The sequence below is a fragment of the Rhineura floridana genome, chromosome 3, assembly GCF_030035675.1.
Source record: "Rhineura floridana isolate rRhiFlo1 chromosome 3, rRhiFlo1.hap2, whole genome shotgun sequence".
NCBI classification, from domain to species: Eukaryota; Metazoa; Chordata; class Lepidosauria; order Squamata; family Rhineuridae; genus Rhineura; species Rhineura floridana.
The window spans coordinates 211,159,518-211,176,209 of NC_084482.1; the positions used below are offsets into that span (position 1 = coordinate 211,159,518).

At 45.7% G+C, this 16,692-nt stretch overlaps 1 protein-coding gene and 2 pseudogenes across 2 annotated transcripts; 1 reads left to right on the forward strand and 2 right to left on the reverse strand.

Annotated features, from left to right (window-relative positions):
- Window positions 1-2,898: 2,898 nt before the first annotated feature.
- LOC133381473 (zinc finger protein 208-like) overlaps window positions 2,899-16,692 on the reverse strand; it is a 34,987-nt pseudogene continuing 21,193 nt past the window's right edge.
- On the reverse strand, window positions 7,837-14,964 carry LOC133381459 (zinc finger and SCAN domain-containing protein 31-like). 2 transcript variants are annotated; one of them, XM_061620606.1, is made up of 5 exons: window positions 14,858-14,964; window positions 10,150-10,649; window positions 9,943-10,024; window positions 9,547-9,629; window positions 7,837-9,333 (listed from the first exon to the last, which is right to left on the reverse strand). In XM_061620606.1, the coding sequence occupies exons 2-5, from the start codon at window positions 10,564-10,566 to the stop codon at window positions 9,136-9,138; spliced, it is 780 nt and encodes a 259-aa protein (XP_061476590.1). In that variant the 5' UTR covers window positions 10,567-10,649; window positions 14,858-14,964; the 3' UTR covers window positions 7,837-9,135. The 2 variants fall into 2 exon arrangements, with proteins under 2 accessions (XP_061476590.1, XP_061476591.1); XM_061620607.1 differs by lacking the exons at window positions 7,837-9,333; window positions 9,547-9,629 and adding an exon at window positions 9,636-9,870.
- On the forward strand, window positions 13,180-13,295 carry LOC133382588 (5S ribosomal RNA; annotated as a pseudogene).

The window sequence follows — 16,692 nt, forward strand, 5'->3', positions numbered from 1 at the left end:
CCCTCGGAATCTTGAGTCGTTTATTTTAACCCTAGTGAAGTCGAACAGCCGGATGGTCTCTCAAAGCGGGAGCCAAGGAGGAAAGAGGCTTTGCAGAGAACAAAGACAGGGAGCTCCTGCCCTGTACTGAGTCAGAGCACGCCTGAGGCACCATACAGTCTGCCTTGTATTGAGGGATGACCCTGCCCGTAAATCCCAATTGGATGCAATGGAGGTCCTGTGAACGGGGATTAAGAGGAGGGAGGGAACTCTAAATCCACCTGCTCACTTTGTACACTGAGCCGCGCAGTGTCAAACGCCCAGCCGTCAACACATAAGCACTAGCAAGACCCAACGTGTAAAAAGGTTCCATATTGAACTCAAGATTGAAAAAGGCTAGAAGTTGAAATGGATTGTTCTGCTATTTCTTAATTTGGAGTGCATAATATGCGTCTAACTCAAGAAATGGTAGAACAATCTGTTTCCAGTTCTTAGAGACTTTTTCAATCTTCTGTTTCTCAGCTGTCCTTGGGAGGAATAACAATTCTCTCCTGGAGAAGTCCCTGTTGTGCTTCTCTAATTAATAGGAATACTTTTATATATGCAGCTGCTCATTTCTGTCTGGCAACCGCCAGGAGCAGATGCAGGGTGAAGACTACTCTGCACGGCAGGTTTACGGGTTTCCTGCTGCTGCCTGACTCGCTTGATAGTTGCAAGGCAGGCCAGTCACTTGCAGGAGGAGCTCGGAAGGGCTCCTCACCCCGACATTGAGTCCCGCCCACTCTCTCTCTCTCTCTCTGGGATGGTGGGCTGGCAGCTGAGGTGGCAGGATTGGAGTGCCAAAGTCAGAAGTGTAGGGTCCCTTCATAATAGTCACACACACCCCCTTCTACAATTATACAACCTACTCACACATCAGTATTATTCTGAATCTATTCCACTTTAACTGGCAGACCCTTCCCCAAAGCTTCATGGGAAGTGTAGTTCTGGGATCCCAAAAGCACTTTTCTCAGCACCTCACCAAATGGGTTGCCACAATTCTTTGGGGAAAGCCATAGGTAAGCTATAAGGAAATAGTTTGGTAGCAAAGCCACAATGGTGAAATGACAGGGATAGAGCCTATCCAAGAGGCAATTGGAGGCCACAGCAAAGCTCAGGAAAAGCCTGAGGGGTCCAGGGCTGGCTGGGGGCCAGATCTAGTCCAGGCACATGATGCAAAGGGCCAGATGGTGATGTTACTGAAGATGATGCAGCCACACTGTGGATATGGGAAGGCTCCCTCGCCCCTGTACAAGGGAGACTGAATTCAGTCTTAGTCCCCCTTTCTGTTCACGTGTGATCCTTCAGGACTGGAAGTGGGTGCACATAACAGAAAGCAAGTCCTACTGACCACAGTGGGGGAACATGTTTGCATAGACTGGGCTGGAATAAAAGGAAACCTGAGGAAACCTGCTGTTCCTGCCCCCTCTTCGTAGAAGCTGCCCACCTGTCATCATTCACCTCTCCCCTCAGGTACCACTTGCCTGGGTCCATCCGGAGCGAGGCAGCGCTAGTTCCCGCCAATTTCCCCTCCAGCCAATTCACCGTGGAAAACTAAATGACAGAGAGCTCCACCAGCGAAGCCCTCGCAGCTGGTCTTCAAGTTGTACAGCATTTCTTATTAATGTATTATTGCCGTGCTGGAGGGCAAACCTTACCCCCACTAACATGCTGGTTGGAGTTTACAAAGGAGGAGAAATCACTTCACATGTGTGTGTATATATATCCTCCTCCTCCTCCGCCCTGCATGCAATTCAACCTCTACCAGCGTCCCTCCTGCTCAGTACAGGAAAGCTGGCTGAGGCGGGGGAAATAACGCCGGTGTGCAGAGGTGCTGCTGCTGCACTGGGAGGCGGAAGGCTTTGCTCTCTCGGGGAGCAGCCGCGGTTGGTGCTACAGGCACTCGCAAGCAGTTCTGTGCAGGTGGCAACAGTGAGGGGGAAAGAGGCCTTTTGAAAGTCATGCAGTGGGCTGCTGACACAAAGGGACCCGGGTAGGATGCAGATCCCCAAAAAGAAAGGGACGATGACCCTGCGCAACCAATGACAACTACACCACTGTTGAGAGTGGGTTGAGAGAGGCCTTGTTCCTCTGCTCATCCTTACAGTATCAGCTTGCTTGCCATGAGCGAGTGGGGCGGTGGCAGCAGCTGTTCAGCAGTGTGGGCACCTCTCAAGATCCAGCCTGGTCTCCTCTCTCTCTCTCTCTGGAATGACTTTACTCATTTGCTAGAAAACCGGAAGGACGGGGACCTTCAGCAGCAGGCTAGCTCACTTCCCAGGTCTGTATCTTTTTTTTTCTAGATCACATACAAACTTTTTAAATTTTGTAAAAAAACTTTTTTAAAAAATGAAAGCTCACTCTCTGGGCCACGTGCTGGTCCTGTCCTGCTAGAAACAGACCCTTTCCCCCTATCAGTTAGAGTCCCAGGCGCTTAGATCTCCAAAATATGTTTCCTCTCCACATTAGGATGTATTATAAGTGTTGTTCTCTCCCCTTAATTAGTACTTCTTCCCAGACCACAAAAAGTTCTAGAAAATTGAGGTCCATTATGGTCATGAATATTTTAAAAAAATACAAGTTTTTCCAATATATCAAACTTACACAACAGGGTGGTAAACAATAATATGTGGGTTGCACCCAACTTTCAGCTCAGAGTAGATCCATTAAAATCAATGGACAGGACAAACTTGGGCTCCTTAACTTTAATGGTTCACAGCTCTTTCTGATCCCACCTCAGCTGAAGAGAAGGCAACCAGCAGCAGCAAGCGAGGCAGCAGCGGATTCAGTTTGCTTGTTTATTTTATGATTTTCTCAGTGTGTACCTTCGGGTTGTTTTGGATTACCAGAGATGAGATGCAGACAAGAGATTTGCTTACAAAGAGTTAAAATTTATTGAGTAACTTACAGCATACAGCCAAGTAGCCCAATAAAAGTGGAACAGTCCACAGCTCTGCAGTAGCTGGGTCAGACTGAACACCCCATTGGGCACACGCAACACTTTTATAGTATTGAAGCTAGCATGTGGCAGTGGCATGATTACATACAGCATTTGGCAGAATTACATACACAAATGATATTTTGCATGCATCAAACATCACAGCATAACACCGATAACTGGGTTTTCTGACCTTCTCACAAAGCAGCTTCAAAAGCCAACTAATTGCTAGAAAACTATATGGAAACTCCCTGGCATTCTTTGGCAAGCTATATGTTGGCCATATAAGCAACTCCCATTATTGACCGTACTTTGACTTATCCACCTGGCTATACTAACAAGCAATTTGCTCATTAGCTATCGCTTGATTTATTACCCTACTTTGGGAGTTTTAACCTATGCTTAAGCCAACTATGAAACACCTTGCTCATAACATATTCTTGGATATATGCCTAATTGGATCCCTTTGATGCCTCTCTAACAAGGTACATTCCCAGCATCATACTGGGCAGGTCATCATGCCCTTTCCTAGCTTAGGTTTTTCGGATGATTATGAGAAGGGGCCTAAAAAGGGAAATACAAGCCTTTAGGCTCACTAAATCTATGCTTAACATAAGGCTATAATATTTTGCTTGCTATAGGCCTTTACCTGCTTGCTGGACATATTAGACTGGTACAGGGTATACACTCAGGATTGGGAAAATCAGAATTCACTCTACAAAGAAAGGGCGGATGGGTTCTGGATGAGGGCAACATCGTGTGAAAAGAGGAGGGGGGCCAGGATCACACAGAGGAAGGTCAAGATCTCTTCTCAAACATCCCAGAGTGCAGGGGCGTTGGAGGATTGTGAAGTCTTTCAGTAGCATCCCCCAAGACACTCACACACAACAGGTGGGAAACTCCAATAGAGACTTGTGCTACTCCTGCAGCGCTTTCCACATTCCAAGCAGTTCTATGGTTTCTCCCCAGTGTGAATTCTTTGATGGCAAGTGAGATGGTCCTTCCTCCTGAAGTTCTTTCCACATTCTAAGCACTTATATGGTTTCTCCCCGGTGTGAATTCTTTGATGGTAAGTGAGATGGTCATTCCTCCTGAAACTCTTTCCACATTCTAAGCATTTATATGGTTTCTCCCCGGTGTGAATTCTTTGATGGGAAGTGAGTTGGATTTTCGTGCTGAACCTCTTTCCACATTCTAAGCATTTATATGGTTTCTCCCCGGTGTGAATACTTTGATGGGAAGTGAGTTGGATTTTCGTGTTGAACCTCTTTCCACATTCTAAGCATTTATATGGTTTCTCCCCGGTGTGAATACTTTGATGAGAAGTGAGTTTCTCATTCCTGCTGAAGCTCTTTCCACATTCTAAGCATTTATATGGTTTCTCCCCGGTGTGAATTCTTTGATGGCAAGTGAGTTGGTCATTCCTCCTGAAACTCTTTCCACATTCTAAGCATTTATATGGTTTTTCCCCAGTGTGGATACTTTGATGGTAAGTGAGATGGTTCTTCCTCCTGAAACTCTTTCCACATTCTAAGCACTTATATGGTTTCTCCCCAGTGTGAATTCTCTGATGGGCAGTCAGTTGGTTTTTTGTGTTGAAGCACTTTCCACATTCTAAGCACTTATGTGGTTTCTCCCCAGTGTGAATACTTAGATGGGAAGCGAGTTGGATTCTCCAGCTGAACCTCTTTCCACATTCTAAGCACTTATATGGTTTCTCCCCGGTGTGAATTCTTTGATGGGAATTGAGTTGGATTTTCGTGTTGAACCTCTTTCCACATTCTAAGCACTTATATGGTTTTTCCCCGGTGTGAATACTTTGATGAGAAGTGAGTTGGGTTTTCCAGCTGAAGCTCTTTCCACATTCTAAGCACTTATAGGGTTTCTCCCCAGTGTGAATACTTTGATGAGAAGTGAGTTGGGTTTTCCAGCTGAAGCTCTTTCCACATTCTAAGCACTTATATGGTTTCTCCCTGGTGTGAATACTTTGATGAGAAGTGAGTTGGGTTTTCCAGCTGAAGCTCTTTCCACATTCTAAGCACTTGTATGGTTTCTCCCCGGTGTGAATACTTTGATGGGAAGTGAGATGGTTTTTCCTGCTGAAACTCTTTCCACATTCTAAGCACTTATATGGTTTCTCCCCGGTGTGAATACTTTGATGAGAAGTGAGTTGGGTTTTCCAGCTGAAGCTCTTTCCACATTCTAAGCACTTGTATGGTTTCTCCCCGGTGTGAATTCTTTGATGGGAAGTGAGCCGGTTTTTCCAGCTGAAGCTCTTTCCACATTCTAAGCACTTGTATGGTTTCTCCCCGGTGTGAATTCTTTGATGGGAAGTGAGATGGTTTTTCCAGCTGAAGCTCTTTCCACATTCTAAGCACTTGTATGGTTTCTCCCCAGTGTGAATTCTTTGATGGCAAGTGAGATGGTTTTTCCAGCTGAAGCTTTTTCCACATTCTAAGCACTTGTATGGTTTCTCCCCAGTGTGAATTCTTTGATGGGAAGTGAGATGGTTTTTCCAGCTGAAGCTCTTTCCGCATTCTAAGCACTTGTATGGTTTCTCCCCAGTGTGAATTCTTTGATGGGAAGTGAGATGGTTTTTCCAGCTGAAGCTCTTTCCGCATTCTAAGCACTTGTATGGTTTCTCCCCAGTGTGAATTCTTTCATGGCAAGTGAGATGGTTTTTCCAGCTGAAGCTCTTTCCACATTCTAAGCACTTGTATGGTTTCTCCCCAGTGTGAATTCTTTGATGGCAAGTGAGATGGTTTTTCCAGCTGAAGCTCTTTCCACATTCTAAGCACCTGTATGGTTTCTCCCCAGTGTGAATTCTTTGATGGCAAGTGAGATGGTTTTTCCAGCTGAAGCTCTTTCCACATTCTAAGCACTTGTATGGTTTCTCCCCAGTGTGAATACTTTGATGAGAAGTGAGTTGGGTTTTCCAGCTGAAGCTCTTTCCACATTCTAAGCACTTACATGGTTTCTCCCCAGTGTGAATACTTTGATGAGAAGTGAGTTGTGTTTTCCTGCTGAAGCTCTTTCCACATTCTAAGCACTTGTATGGTTTCTCCCCGGTGTGAATACTTTGATGAGAAGTGAGTTGGGTTTTCCAGCTGAAGCTCTTTCCACATTCTAAGCACTTATGTGGCTTCTCCCCGGTGTGAATTCTTTCATGGGAAGTGAGAGATTCCTTCCAGCTGAAGCTCTTTCCACATTCTAAGCACTTATATGGTTTCTCCCCGGTGTGAATACTTTGATGAGAAGTGAGTTGGGTTTTCCTGCTGAAGCTCTTTCCACATTCTAAGCACTTGTATGGTTTCTCCCCAGTGTGAATACTTTGATGAGAAGTGAGTTGGGTTTTCCTGCTGAAGCTCTTTCCACATTCTAAGCACTTGTATGGTTTCTCCCCGGTGTGAATACTTTGATGAGAAGTGAGTTGGGTTTTCCAGCTGAAGCTCTTTCCACATTCTAAGCACTTATGTGCTTTCTCCCCAGTGTGAATACTTAGATGGGAAGTGAGAGATTCCTTCCAGCTGAAGCTCTTTCCACATTCTAAGCACTTATGTGCTTTCTCCCCGGTGTGAATTCTTTGATGGGAAGTGAGAGATTCCTTCCAGCTGAAGCTCTTTCCACATTCTAAGCACTTATATGGTTTCTCCCCAGTGTGAATCTTTTGATGGGAAGTCAGATGTATCTTCTGATGGAAGTCCTTTCCACATTCTAAGCATTTATATGGTTTCTCCCCGGTGTGAATTCTTTGATGGCAAGTGAGTTTGTCATTCCTCCTGAAACTCTTTCCACATTCTAAGCATTTATATGGTTTCTCCCCGGTGTGAATTCTTTGATGGCAAGTGAGTTTGTCATTCCTCCTGAAACTCTTTCCACATTCTAAGCATTTATATGGTTTTCCCCCAGTGTGGATACTTTGATGGGAAGTGAGTTGGGTTTTCCAGCTGAAGCTCTTTCCACATTCTAAGCACTTGTATGGTTTCTCCCCAGTGTGAATTCTTTGATGGAAAGTGAGATGGTTTTTCCAGCTGAAGCTCTTTCCACATTCTAAGCACTTGTATGGTTTCTCCCCAGTGTGAATACTTTGATGAGAAGTGAGTTGGGTTTTCCAGCTGAAGCTCTTCCCACATTCTAAGCACTTGTATGGTTTCTCCCCAGTGTGAATTCTTTGATGGGAAGTGAGATGGTTTTTCCAGCTGAAGCTCTTTCCACATTCTAAGCACTTGTATGGTTTCTCCCCGGTGTGAATACTTTGATGAGAAGTGAGTTGGGTTTTCCAGCTGAAGCTCTTTCCACATTCTAAGCACTTGTATGGTTTCTCCCCAGTGTGAATTCTTTGATGGGAAGTGAGATGGTTTTTCCAGCTGAAGCTCTTTCCACATTCTAAGCACTTGTATGGTTTCTCCCCAGTGTGAATTCTTTGATGGGGAGTGAGAGATTCCTTCCAGCTGAAGCTCTTTCCACATTCTAAGCACTTGTATGGTTTCTCCCCGGTGTGAATTCTTTGATGGGAAGTGAGATGGTTTCTCCTGCTGAAGCTCTTCCCACATTCTAAGCACTTGTATGGTTTCTCCCTAGTGTGAATTCTTTGATGGGCCGTGAGTTGAGTTTTCGTGTTGAAGCTCTTTCCACCTTCCAGGCATTTATTTGGTTTCTCCCCTTTCTGGTTTTTGTCGTGGGCTTTCAATTTTCTGTTAGAATTGACGGTTTTCCAACATTCAAAAAATTTACTTCTTTTGCTTCTTTGATCTGTTTTTTCTCGGATGGCAATCTTATAGTAGCCACTGCCCTGAGAAGTGCAAGATTTATTCCTGCTTTTCTCTTCTGCTTCAGGTTTCCTCCTCTGCTCTTCCCGAGTTTCACATCTGCCTCTTTCCTGTATCTCTTTCCCACAGAGTTCTCCTTTCCTCTTGGCTTTCCACTCGTCATCTTCTTCAAGGAAGAGAGAAATTGATAAGAGCACGAGGGAAGAAATGTAATCTCAAATTATTGAACAATCCCAATTAAGTGTTGTGATAAAGGAAGAACTGAAAGGACTTGGATGGGAGACCGAGCTTACCCTGGGTTGAATAGTCTCTGTCATCTGACATTCACTGACAACTGTTAGACTTTTGGATTTAAACAATGGAGACCTGGGTTCAGCTCCCAGTCAGAGGTTAATCCCATTGGGTGGTCCTAGGCCAATCACAAAGACACACATACATACATAGACAAATTGCGGGAGGGTGGCTCTGCACTGGCCAAGTCCACTTTCTTACAAGGATTCCTCATAGCCTGCAAATCTTGTACTACCGTGGAAGAAGTGGACTTGAAGTGTTGAAATATAAGAAATGGGCAGATATAGGGAAGGCTTTTCTTACTGTCTCGTCCCATTCCCTATAACAAAGTCGTGCTCTCTAGAACTTGTTGGAATCCCATTCCCATCAGCCCCAGTCAGTGTGGACAGTGGTCACCACTGATGGGAGTCAGAGTCCAGCAATCTGTGGAGCACACCATGATGCCTACCCCAGTCTTAAAATGGTCCTCCTCTCCCCCAAATAGCATGATGCTCTGCCACCACTCTGCCCCACTTTCTAGGAGAAAAGTTAAACTAAGAGGGAAGTGTTGGACGTGTCCACATGTTGCACCTAATGGGCTATAGTAGAAACTGAAATGGAGCTCAGCTATGCTGTGTTAGCACTTGGGGAAACATTTTAGTGAAAAATTCCAGCGAATTGGACCATTGTTTTAGAAGGGCATAACGAGAGATCTTTGTTCAGAGAGAATAGATGGCTCTCAATTCAAGGTTATCTGCAGAGGATTAAGAATCCCAGATGAAATAGGTGGCACTACATAGAATATTTGGGTTCATTAAATATAGAAACATGGAATTTGAAAACAGATATTACGACTGATACCATGGACCGAGAAAAGACAAATAATTGGGTTTTAGAACAAAGTAAACCAGAACTATCATTAGAAGCTAACATGATGAAACTGAGGTTATCATACTTTGGACACATAATGACAAGAAATGATTCACTAGAAAAGAGAATAATGCTGGGAAAAACAGAAGGGAATAGAAAAAGAGGAAGACCAAACAAGAGATGAATTGATTCCATAAAGGGAGCTACAGATCTGAACGTACAAGATCAGAACAGGGTGGTTTATAAGAGATGCTCTTGGAGGTCGCTGATTCATAGGGTCACTGTAAGTCGTAATCGACTTGAAGACACATAACATATTATGACCAAACAGGGGGCCTTACCAAGATAGGACAGAGTCCTGCAAATTAGCTCCATGACTTCACTATGCAGAGCTCTCTGGTTAGGATTCAGCAAAGTCCACTCCTCTTCCGTGAAATTCACAGCCACATCCTCCAAAGACACTGGATGCTAAAAGAAAAACAATACATTTTGCCATCATAGAAAGTATAAAGATCATCTGCTACCTACATGCAATATGTAGTTAAGGTGAGGTGGCTGGTCATTGTTCTAAGGAGAGAAACCTTCTTAAATGGCATTCACAGATTTTGTTGAGGATGGCTTTGGGAGATGCAAAGGGGAGGAGGAAAATTCATTCAGACTCAGGGACAGAGGCACCCCTACCTGATCTGGGGCGACAGCAACAGCTTCTCCTCCACCAGAAAGGGGAGATGCTTTAGTAGGTCTTGCTGACATCATTTCATTTCCTGTGAGAAAGAGAATGGGCCCAAAAGCCATTAGTATACAGTATGCTATTCTCAGAAGTTAAAATATCTAGATCTAAGTGCACAAGGGTCACTTATCAGCTAAGTGTGTTTCAGGTGTTTATGTTTCAGTTGTGTGATAAAACATCTCTCCTCATATGAGCTGTAGGCCAGGAATCAAAGTGATGGTTTCCACATAAAAAATCATGATGTAAGTAGGAGCATTTTTGAGCTGTGGAAAAGGCTGGAGACAAGAGTAAAGGAGTCAAAATCAACAAAGAGAGACCAAATGGAGATACGGCCCATACATCCTTACCCAGAAGCCTGTGGCTGGGGTCCGATGGAGTCCTCTCTGCCTCAGAGAAATCAGTTCCTATTTCTGCAAAGAGACCCTTTTCCTGAAACGGCATAATAAGAACTCAAGTCATATAATGGGGAGCAGGATGAGAAGAGGATTGACAGAGGCAAAACCCAGAATATTCGATACAGAAAAGGAAAAATATTGAAACTGAAACCCTCTCACCTGCTGCTCGTCCTGCATCTCATCTTCTGCCCAGCTCAGGAGGAAACCTTCTGCCAGGGCCACTGCTTGGGAACTGGTCTCCGCTCCACATTCCCTCACCAAGCTCTCCATCTCTGGGGGCAGGAGAGCCAGGAACTGCTCCAGGATCACCAGGTCCAGAATCTGGTTCTTTGTGTGTCGCTCTGGCTTCAGCCACTCATGGCAAAGAAGGTGGAGTCGGCTGCAAGCCTCTCGGGGCCCCTCAGCCTCCTGGTAGCGGAAGCGCCAGAACTGCTGGCGCTGCACATCTGAGCTGAGGGGATTCTCCCCCAAGATCTTCTGCACATTTTCCCCCAGGAATTCCTCCGCATGGGTCTCAGTCTTGATGGCATCAGGGCCAAGTCCTGCTTCAGGGGTAGCTGGGTCTTGCTGTTCCATATTTGACTGCTTGGTCTTTCACGGGGTACTCATCCCTTCTCTGCCTTTTCAGGCCGTGTTTAGAAGAAGCAGGTCCACTTATTCTATGAACAAAGCCAAACAGGGATTACTATGCCCAGCTGAAGTCTCGCAGAGCAGGAAAGGTGCTGGCTAATAGCGGAATGTGAGGATTATTGTTTCTACCATGTCACCTTTGATATAAACCCAGTGATGGGGCCCATGTCTTCCTTTGAAGATGGGTGTCTGAATAGCTGACAGATCTCTGACAGCAGCTCCAAAGGGCCCCACAGACCAGCATCATCCTCATTACCCCCTTATCTTAATGAAAATCAAGCTAAACAAGCTTTCAGGGGATGGGCTGTAGCTCAGTGGTAGAGCAGCTGCTTTGTACACAAAAGGCCCCCCCTTTCAATCCCCAGCATCTCCAGGTAGGGCTGGGAAAGACTCCCTGCCTGTAATCCTGGAAAGACTCTGCCAGTCAGTGAGGACAATACTGAGCTAGATGCATCAATGGTCTAATTTAATATAAGATCCTACACTCCCTAACTTATCTCTGAACTTTTGTGAATGAAATATGTTTTTACTTTGATCCATCGATAGAGTTGCTTATCTCTTGAACTGTCCCGTTCCAGAGTTAAATGTGAGCTGTTTTTAAATTAAATTGGAACGCTGCAGTTCCTGGAGTTTATGACCTGGTTGTGATAAGGAAATGGAAAGATCTTAGGGTGTATTGTCTGACCATTTTTGCCCTGGCCCAGAGCAGATTTTGGGATGATTACCCCCAGTTACTTATTTTTCCCTTCATGTTTTTGTCTATTTTGATTTTGCATAGATGCACTCATCCATGCCCTGCGCCCAGTAGAAGCTCTGGGCCAGGCGGGAAGAAGCGGCATCTCATAGAGGACACCCTCCGCTTTCCTGGGGTATATGATTTGTCCTGGCCCAGAGCAGATTTTGGGGTGGACACCCCTTATTTATAATTTTATGACATCATTATGTATTTATTATAATATCAGAAGCCTGATAATTTTGATTGCATAAATGCATTGTTATTCTTGATGGGGAGAGTCTCCTGATCACAGTGAAATATCATATAGGGTACCCCTAACTATATTTTGGGGTTCAGAGACATGTTAAGTTTGGCTTGAAGTTGCTGTAGCTGTCAACTTTTCTTCTTTTTTAGTGGTTTGAACTTTCAAGCAAATAAGGAACTGGGAACTAGGAACCAACTTCAGAGTTGTACCATTGACCATGACCACTGTGTAAACTGGGGGTTTGCTTAAGGCTCTAGGGCAAGGAGTGTCTCTTCAGCTCTTGCCCTTCGGAGTTCCTGGCAAGTTTTCTGGGCTCAGAGTTTCCCCTTGGCTCAGAGTGGTTAACCAGTATAAGGGTGGTGGCATGCAGGGCTGTTGTAAGCGTGCACAGCCTTGGCAGGGAAGGATATTTTGTCAGGATCAATTGCCCAGGGTGGGGAATTGTCTCCTGGGACAGTGAAGGGTGGGGGAAGGACCCCCGACAGTCATCACACCTACAATGTTCATAGCTTGCTCTTTCTTTTCCCTAGCAACCAGGATGAGTCTTTCCTGTTGATACCGGAAAGACTATCCCACTTGCCAGGGAATACACTGGGTCTGATAAGATGGTATCTGCAGGAGGCCCTCACCTGCAGAGCATAGTGTCTGACTTGTACCATACTCTGCTTTATAAGAAAGCAATGCTTTGTCTAGAAGGGAGGGTTTAAGAAACCCATTTTCAGAAGAGACCTTTTTTCCTCTGTACACTACTAAATGACAAGCTAAGTCATTATAAGCTAATGTAAATGATTTTAGCACATTCCTTGCACATTTTAAGCTATTATTTGGGCTATCCCATTACACTGTACTAGGTTTGTCTGAGTTCCGGTAGCGCCCAGAAGTTATTTTCTGCAAACGCTACTACACAGTAAGTGATACTGAACGTTAACGAAGCCCCTTACCTTAACACAAGCCAAATGTAAAAACTTTGCAGAGCGGCTTTGGGATGTTTCCTGATTTGCATGAGCGAAAGTCATAAAGAATTCCACTTCCAGTGCAATGCAGAGCAGCCACTATTCAAGGGAAGGGGCTCCGTTCTGATTTACGTAGTTACAGGATTTGATCTCCTGTCACTAGGGGACCATTGAAATATTGGGAAATGTTCATGCTGTTCACAAGCATTAGAAATAAAACAGAATATTCATCCTAAAGATGGAAGGAAATTTACATTGAACAGTTTCACTAAGTGTCAGTCTACTGATATGATTTATGTTATATTTGTACCAGCACAATGGAAGCCTCATTAACTAGGTAATTTGTAAACATACGCTAGAAGAGATGAAATATTTCGCTAGAGATCCATATGTCTTTTTACAAAGAGCAAAATTGCATCTTGTATTATATTTTGGATTTTCAGTTTAAATGGACGGACTGACAAGTTGGGTTATTCTATATATAACATCTTTTTGTAATTAATGATAATCACCTACACAAGTATTTTCTTATTCATTATGTATTTTGGTCTTTTGGAAAGATGAGTTTATATTGTTGTTCCCTGAGATGAGTGCAAGGGAGATAATTGTGATAAGTGTAATAATTAGATATTATTTATATGTTTATAGCACCCGATCTCGTCTGATCTCGGAAGCTAAGCAGGGTCAGGCCTGGCTAGTACTTGGATGGGAGACCACCTGGGAATACCGGGTGCTGTAGGCTGAGAGGAAGGCAATGGTAAACCACCTCTGAATACCTCTTACCCTGAAAACCCTATGAACAGATCCAAAAAATATTCATAGGGTCGCCATAAGTTGTAATCAACTTGAAGGCATATAACAACAAGCAAAATGATGCTAAATAATGTACTGTACTTACAGCTATGAAATTACCACCTAAAAACAGCTGCATATATAACAGTATTCCGGACTTCTTCAAGAGAGAATTGTTATTCCTCCCAAGGACAGCTGAAAAAATAAACAGAAGATTGAAAATGACAAGAATAGTGGAAATGGATTGTTCTACCGTTTCTTGAGTTAGACTCGTATTATGCAGTCCAAATTAAGAAACGGCAGACCAATCCATTCCAACTTCTTAGAGACTTTTTCAATCTTGAGTTCCATATGAAACCTTTCTTACATGTTGGGTCTTGCTAGTGCTTATATGTTGACAGCTGGGCGTTTGACATTGCACGGTTCCGTGTACAAAGTAAGCAGATGGATTTAGAGTTCCCTCCCTCTTCTTAATTCCCGTTCACAGGACCTCCATTGCATCCCACTGAGATTTAAGGGCAAGGTCATCCCTCAATAGGAGGCATACTGTGGAGGCTGGGACGAGTGACAGGGCTACTGACACAGGTGGGGACTGCCCTGCCCTGGGGGCATTTGGATTACTCTCTTCACCTTTACCCTTTTAGTAACACACGGTGATTTACTTTCAGTCATGGTCTTCCCGGTTTGATTCATTCGATGAAACGATTGCCAGTTTTCAGTAGCACTTCCTATTCACTCTTAAAAAGCCCCTTCTGTGTCTCAGGGGATGCCTGTCTGGATGGGCACATGTGGGTCAACCAGGAGGACTGGTAACACCAGTCAGCGTGTGAGTAATGGGGGCATTCACAGGCATATTTTCAATCCCCCCCTTAATACAAAGCGGTGTCGTAGCCTTGCAGGAAGTGCAGGGGGGGGGGAAGAAGTTCTTCTCCCTGATTTGGATGGGTCAGCTGAACAGGCCTCCTGCGCGCCCTCCCCGGTGGCCCTGGGAAAACCCTTCAGTCAAATGTGCAGAGGCGGAGGGGACTGAACAGATTTCAGAGGGGGCAGCCCATGCAGTGCTTGGAGGGAAAACAGCAGCTACCTTCCCCCAAGTGAGAATAAATATGCTCTGGGGAAAGCTCCACTTCCCACCCAGAAGTACTCCCCTCACACGCACCACCCATCTACTATATGACCCCTGCCCCCAAGATTTCACTCTCTGTATCAAGGACCTGCCTATCTTTCTTCTTCCGTTTTACTCGCTTTCTCCATCAGTTATTACGAAGACTAGGTGGATGTTGTGATGGGGGATCCTGCAAGGATCAGCTGAACGGAGGCCACCTCCTTACGGGGCGAGGGTCTCCCGTGCGATTGCTCCAGCCTTTTCTCTCCCTTCACCGGCTGGGGCTGCAATCTGGGGCATCTCCCTACCCACACAAAGGGGTCTCCTAATCCCCCTCCTTGCTCCCCTCCCCAGCGGCCCTGGGACTCCCCTTCGCCCAAATGCACAACGCGGGACAAGGGACTTACCAGACCCCAGAAGGGGCCACTGACGCTGCAGCTCTGCTGCTTCTTCTGGCGTTTAATGACGAATCAAACTGCGCTCTTGACCAGGGAGCCACTTTCCTCCAAGGGAAGATCCCGGCAGGAAGTGACGTCAGAGGGAGAGCCGCCGCATTTTCTTTGAAGGCTCCTGGCCCTCCTCTTCCTCTCTAGGAAGCTCGAGTTGTTCATTTTAACCCTAACGAAGTCAAACAGTCAGATGATCTCTCAAAGTGCGAGCCAAGGAGGAAGGAGGCATTGCACAGAGCAGAGGAAGGAAGACAGGGAGCTCCTGCCCTGTACTGAGTCAGAACACACCTGCCTTGTATTGAGGGATGACCCTGCCCATATATCTCAATTGGATGCAATGGAGGTCCTGTGAATGGGAATTAAGAAGAGGGAGGGAACTCTAAATCCATCCTTTGTACACTGAGCTGTGCAATGTCAAACGCCCAGCCGTTAACATAAAAGCACTAGCAAGACCCAAAGTGTAAAATGTTCCGTATTGAACTCAAGATTTAATTTATTTAATTTAATTTATAAATTTATAGTTGCTTTAGGGTATTGAGGCGGGTCTCCGGACCAGTATTGCTTTAGGGTGGGTGGCCTGTTGATTGATAGACAGGGGAAGAGACATGTGCAAGTCAGGGAGGGAGGTGGGGGACCAAGTTATTGGAAGATTGGGCGGCAGGTGCTGGCGTGCTGCTGGCAGACCACGCCAGAATAGGGGAACAGGGGATAGATGCATTATACCCATCCCCTGTTCCGGGTCTGTCCAGAACCAGACGAAAACTGGGGGACGCAAGGTTCCTACCGACCTTCGACTGTTGTGTAATGCCAGGTCTGTGGTACAAAAGACCTCGCTCATCCATGATATGATCTTGGATGAGCGGGCAGACCTGGCATGTATTACGGAAACTTGGATGGATGAGGCCTCTGCTCCCATTCTTGAGGCCATGTGTCCACCAGGTTTCCGTTATGCACAGCAGCCAAGGGTGGGTAGGCGGGGAGGGGTCGTGGCAGTCATCTATCGAGAGTCATTGGTTTTTGCCAGACTCCCTCTCCATAGGACTCAATGTGTTGACTGCATGTACTAGAGGTTGGGCTTGAAGGGCAGTTTAGGGATCCTGCTAGTGTACCGCCCACCCCGCTGCACAGCAGACTCCCTGGCCAAGGTGCTGGAGGTGGTCTCGGCTGTACGGGCGTTGTCCCCAGAATGGTTAGTGCTGGGTGACTTCAACGTGCATGCCGAGTCCACTCTCACTGGAGCCCCTCGGGATTTCCTGGAAACCATGGCTTCCTGGGAACTGCACCTTAGTAATAGGGGGCCTACCCATGTAGCCGGTCATGCTCTCGACCTTGTGTTTGTCCTGGAAGAGGAGAGAAGTGCTCTGAAGTTGGGAGTGGTTAATTCCACTCCTGTGTCATGGTCAGATCACTATCTGGTAAACATAGACCTCTCAATGCCGCACCCCCTCCGCAGGGGCGAAGGACCTATTAGAATGGTCCGCCCCAGGCGCCTGATGGATCCGGATGGATTCCTAACTGCGCTAGGGGAATTGGAACCTGCTGAAGGCCACCCGGTCGAAAACCTGGTGAGGGAGTGGAATGATGAGATCACCGGGGCATTAGACCGGGTGGCTCCGAAACGTCCTCTCCCCCTGAATAGAACTCAGTTAGCGCCGTGGTATACACCACGGTTGCGTTCGCTGAGACAGGTGGTGAGATGACTAGAGCGCCGGTGGCTTTTGATACTGTTGACCACAGTATCCTTTTACATCGCCTGGAGGGATTGGGAATTGGAGGTATTGTATTGCAGTGGT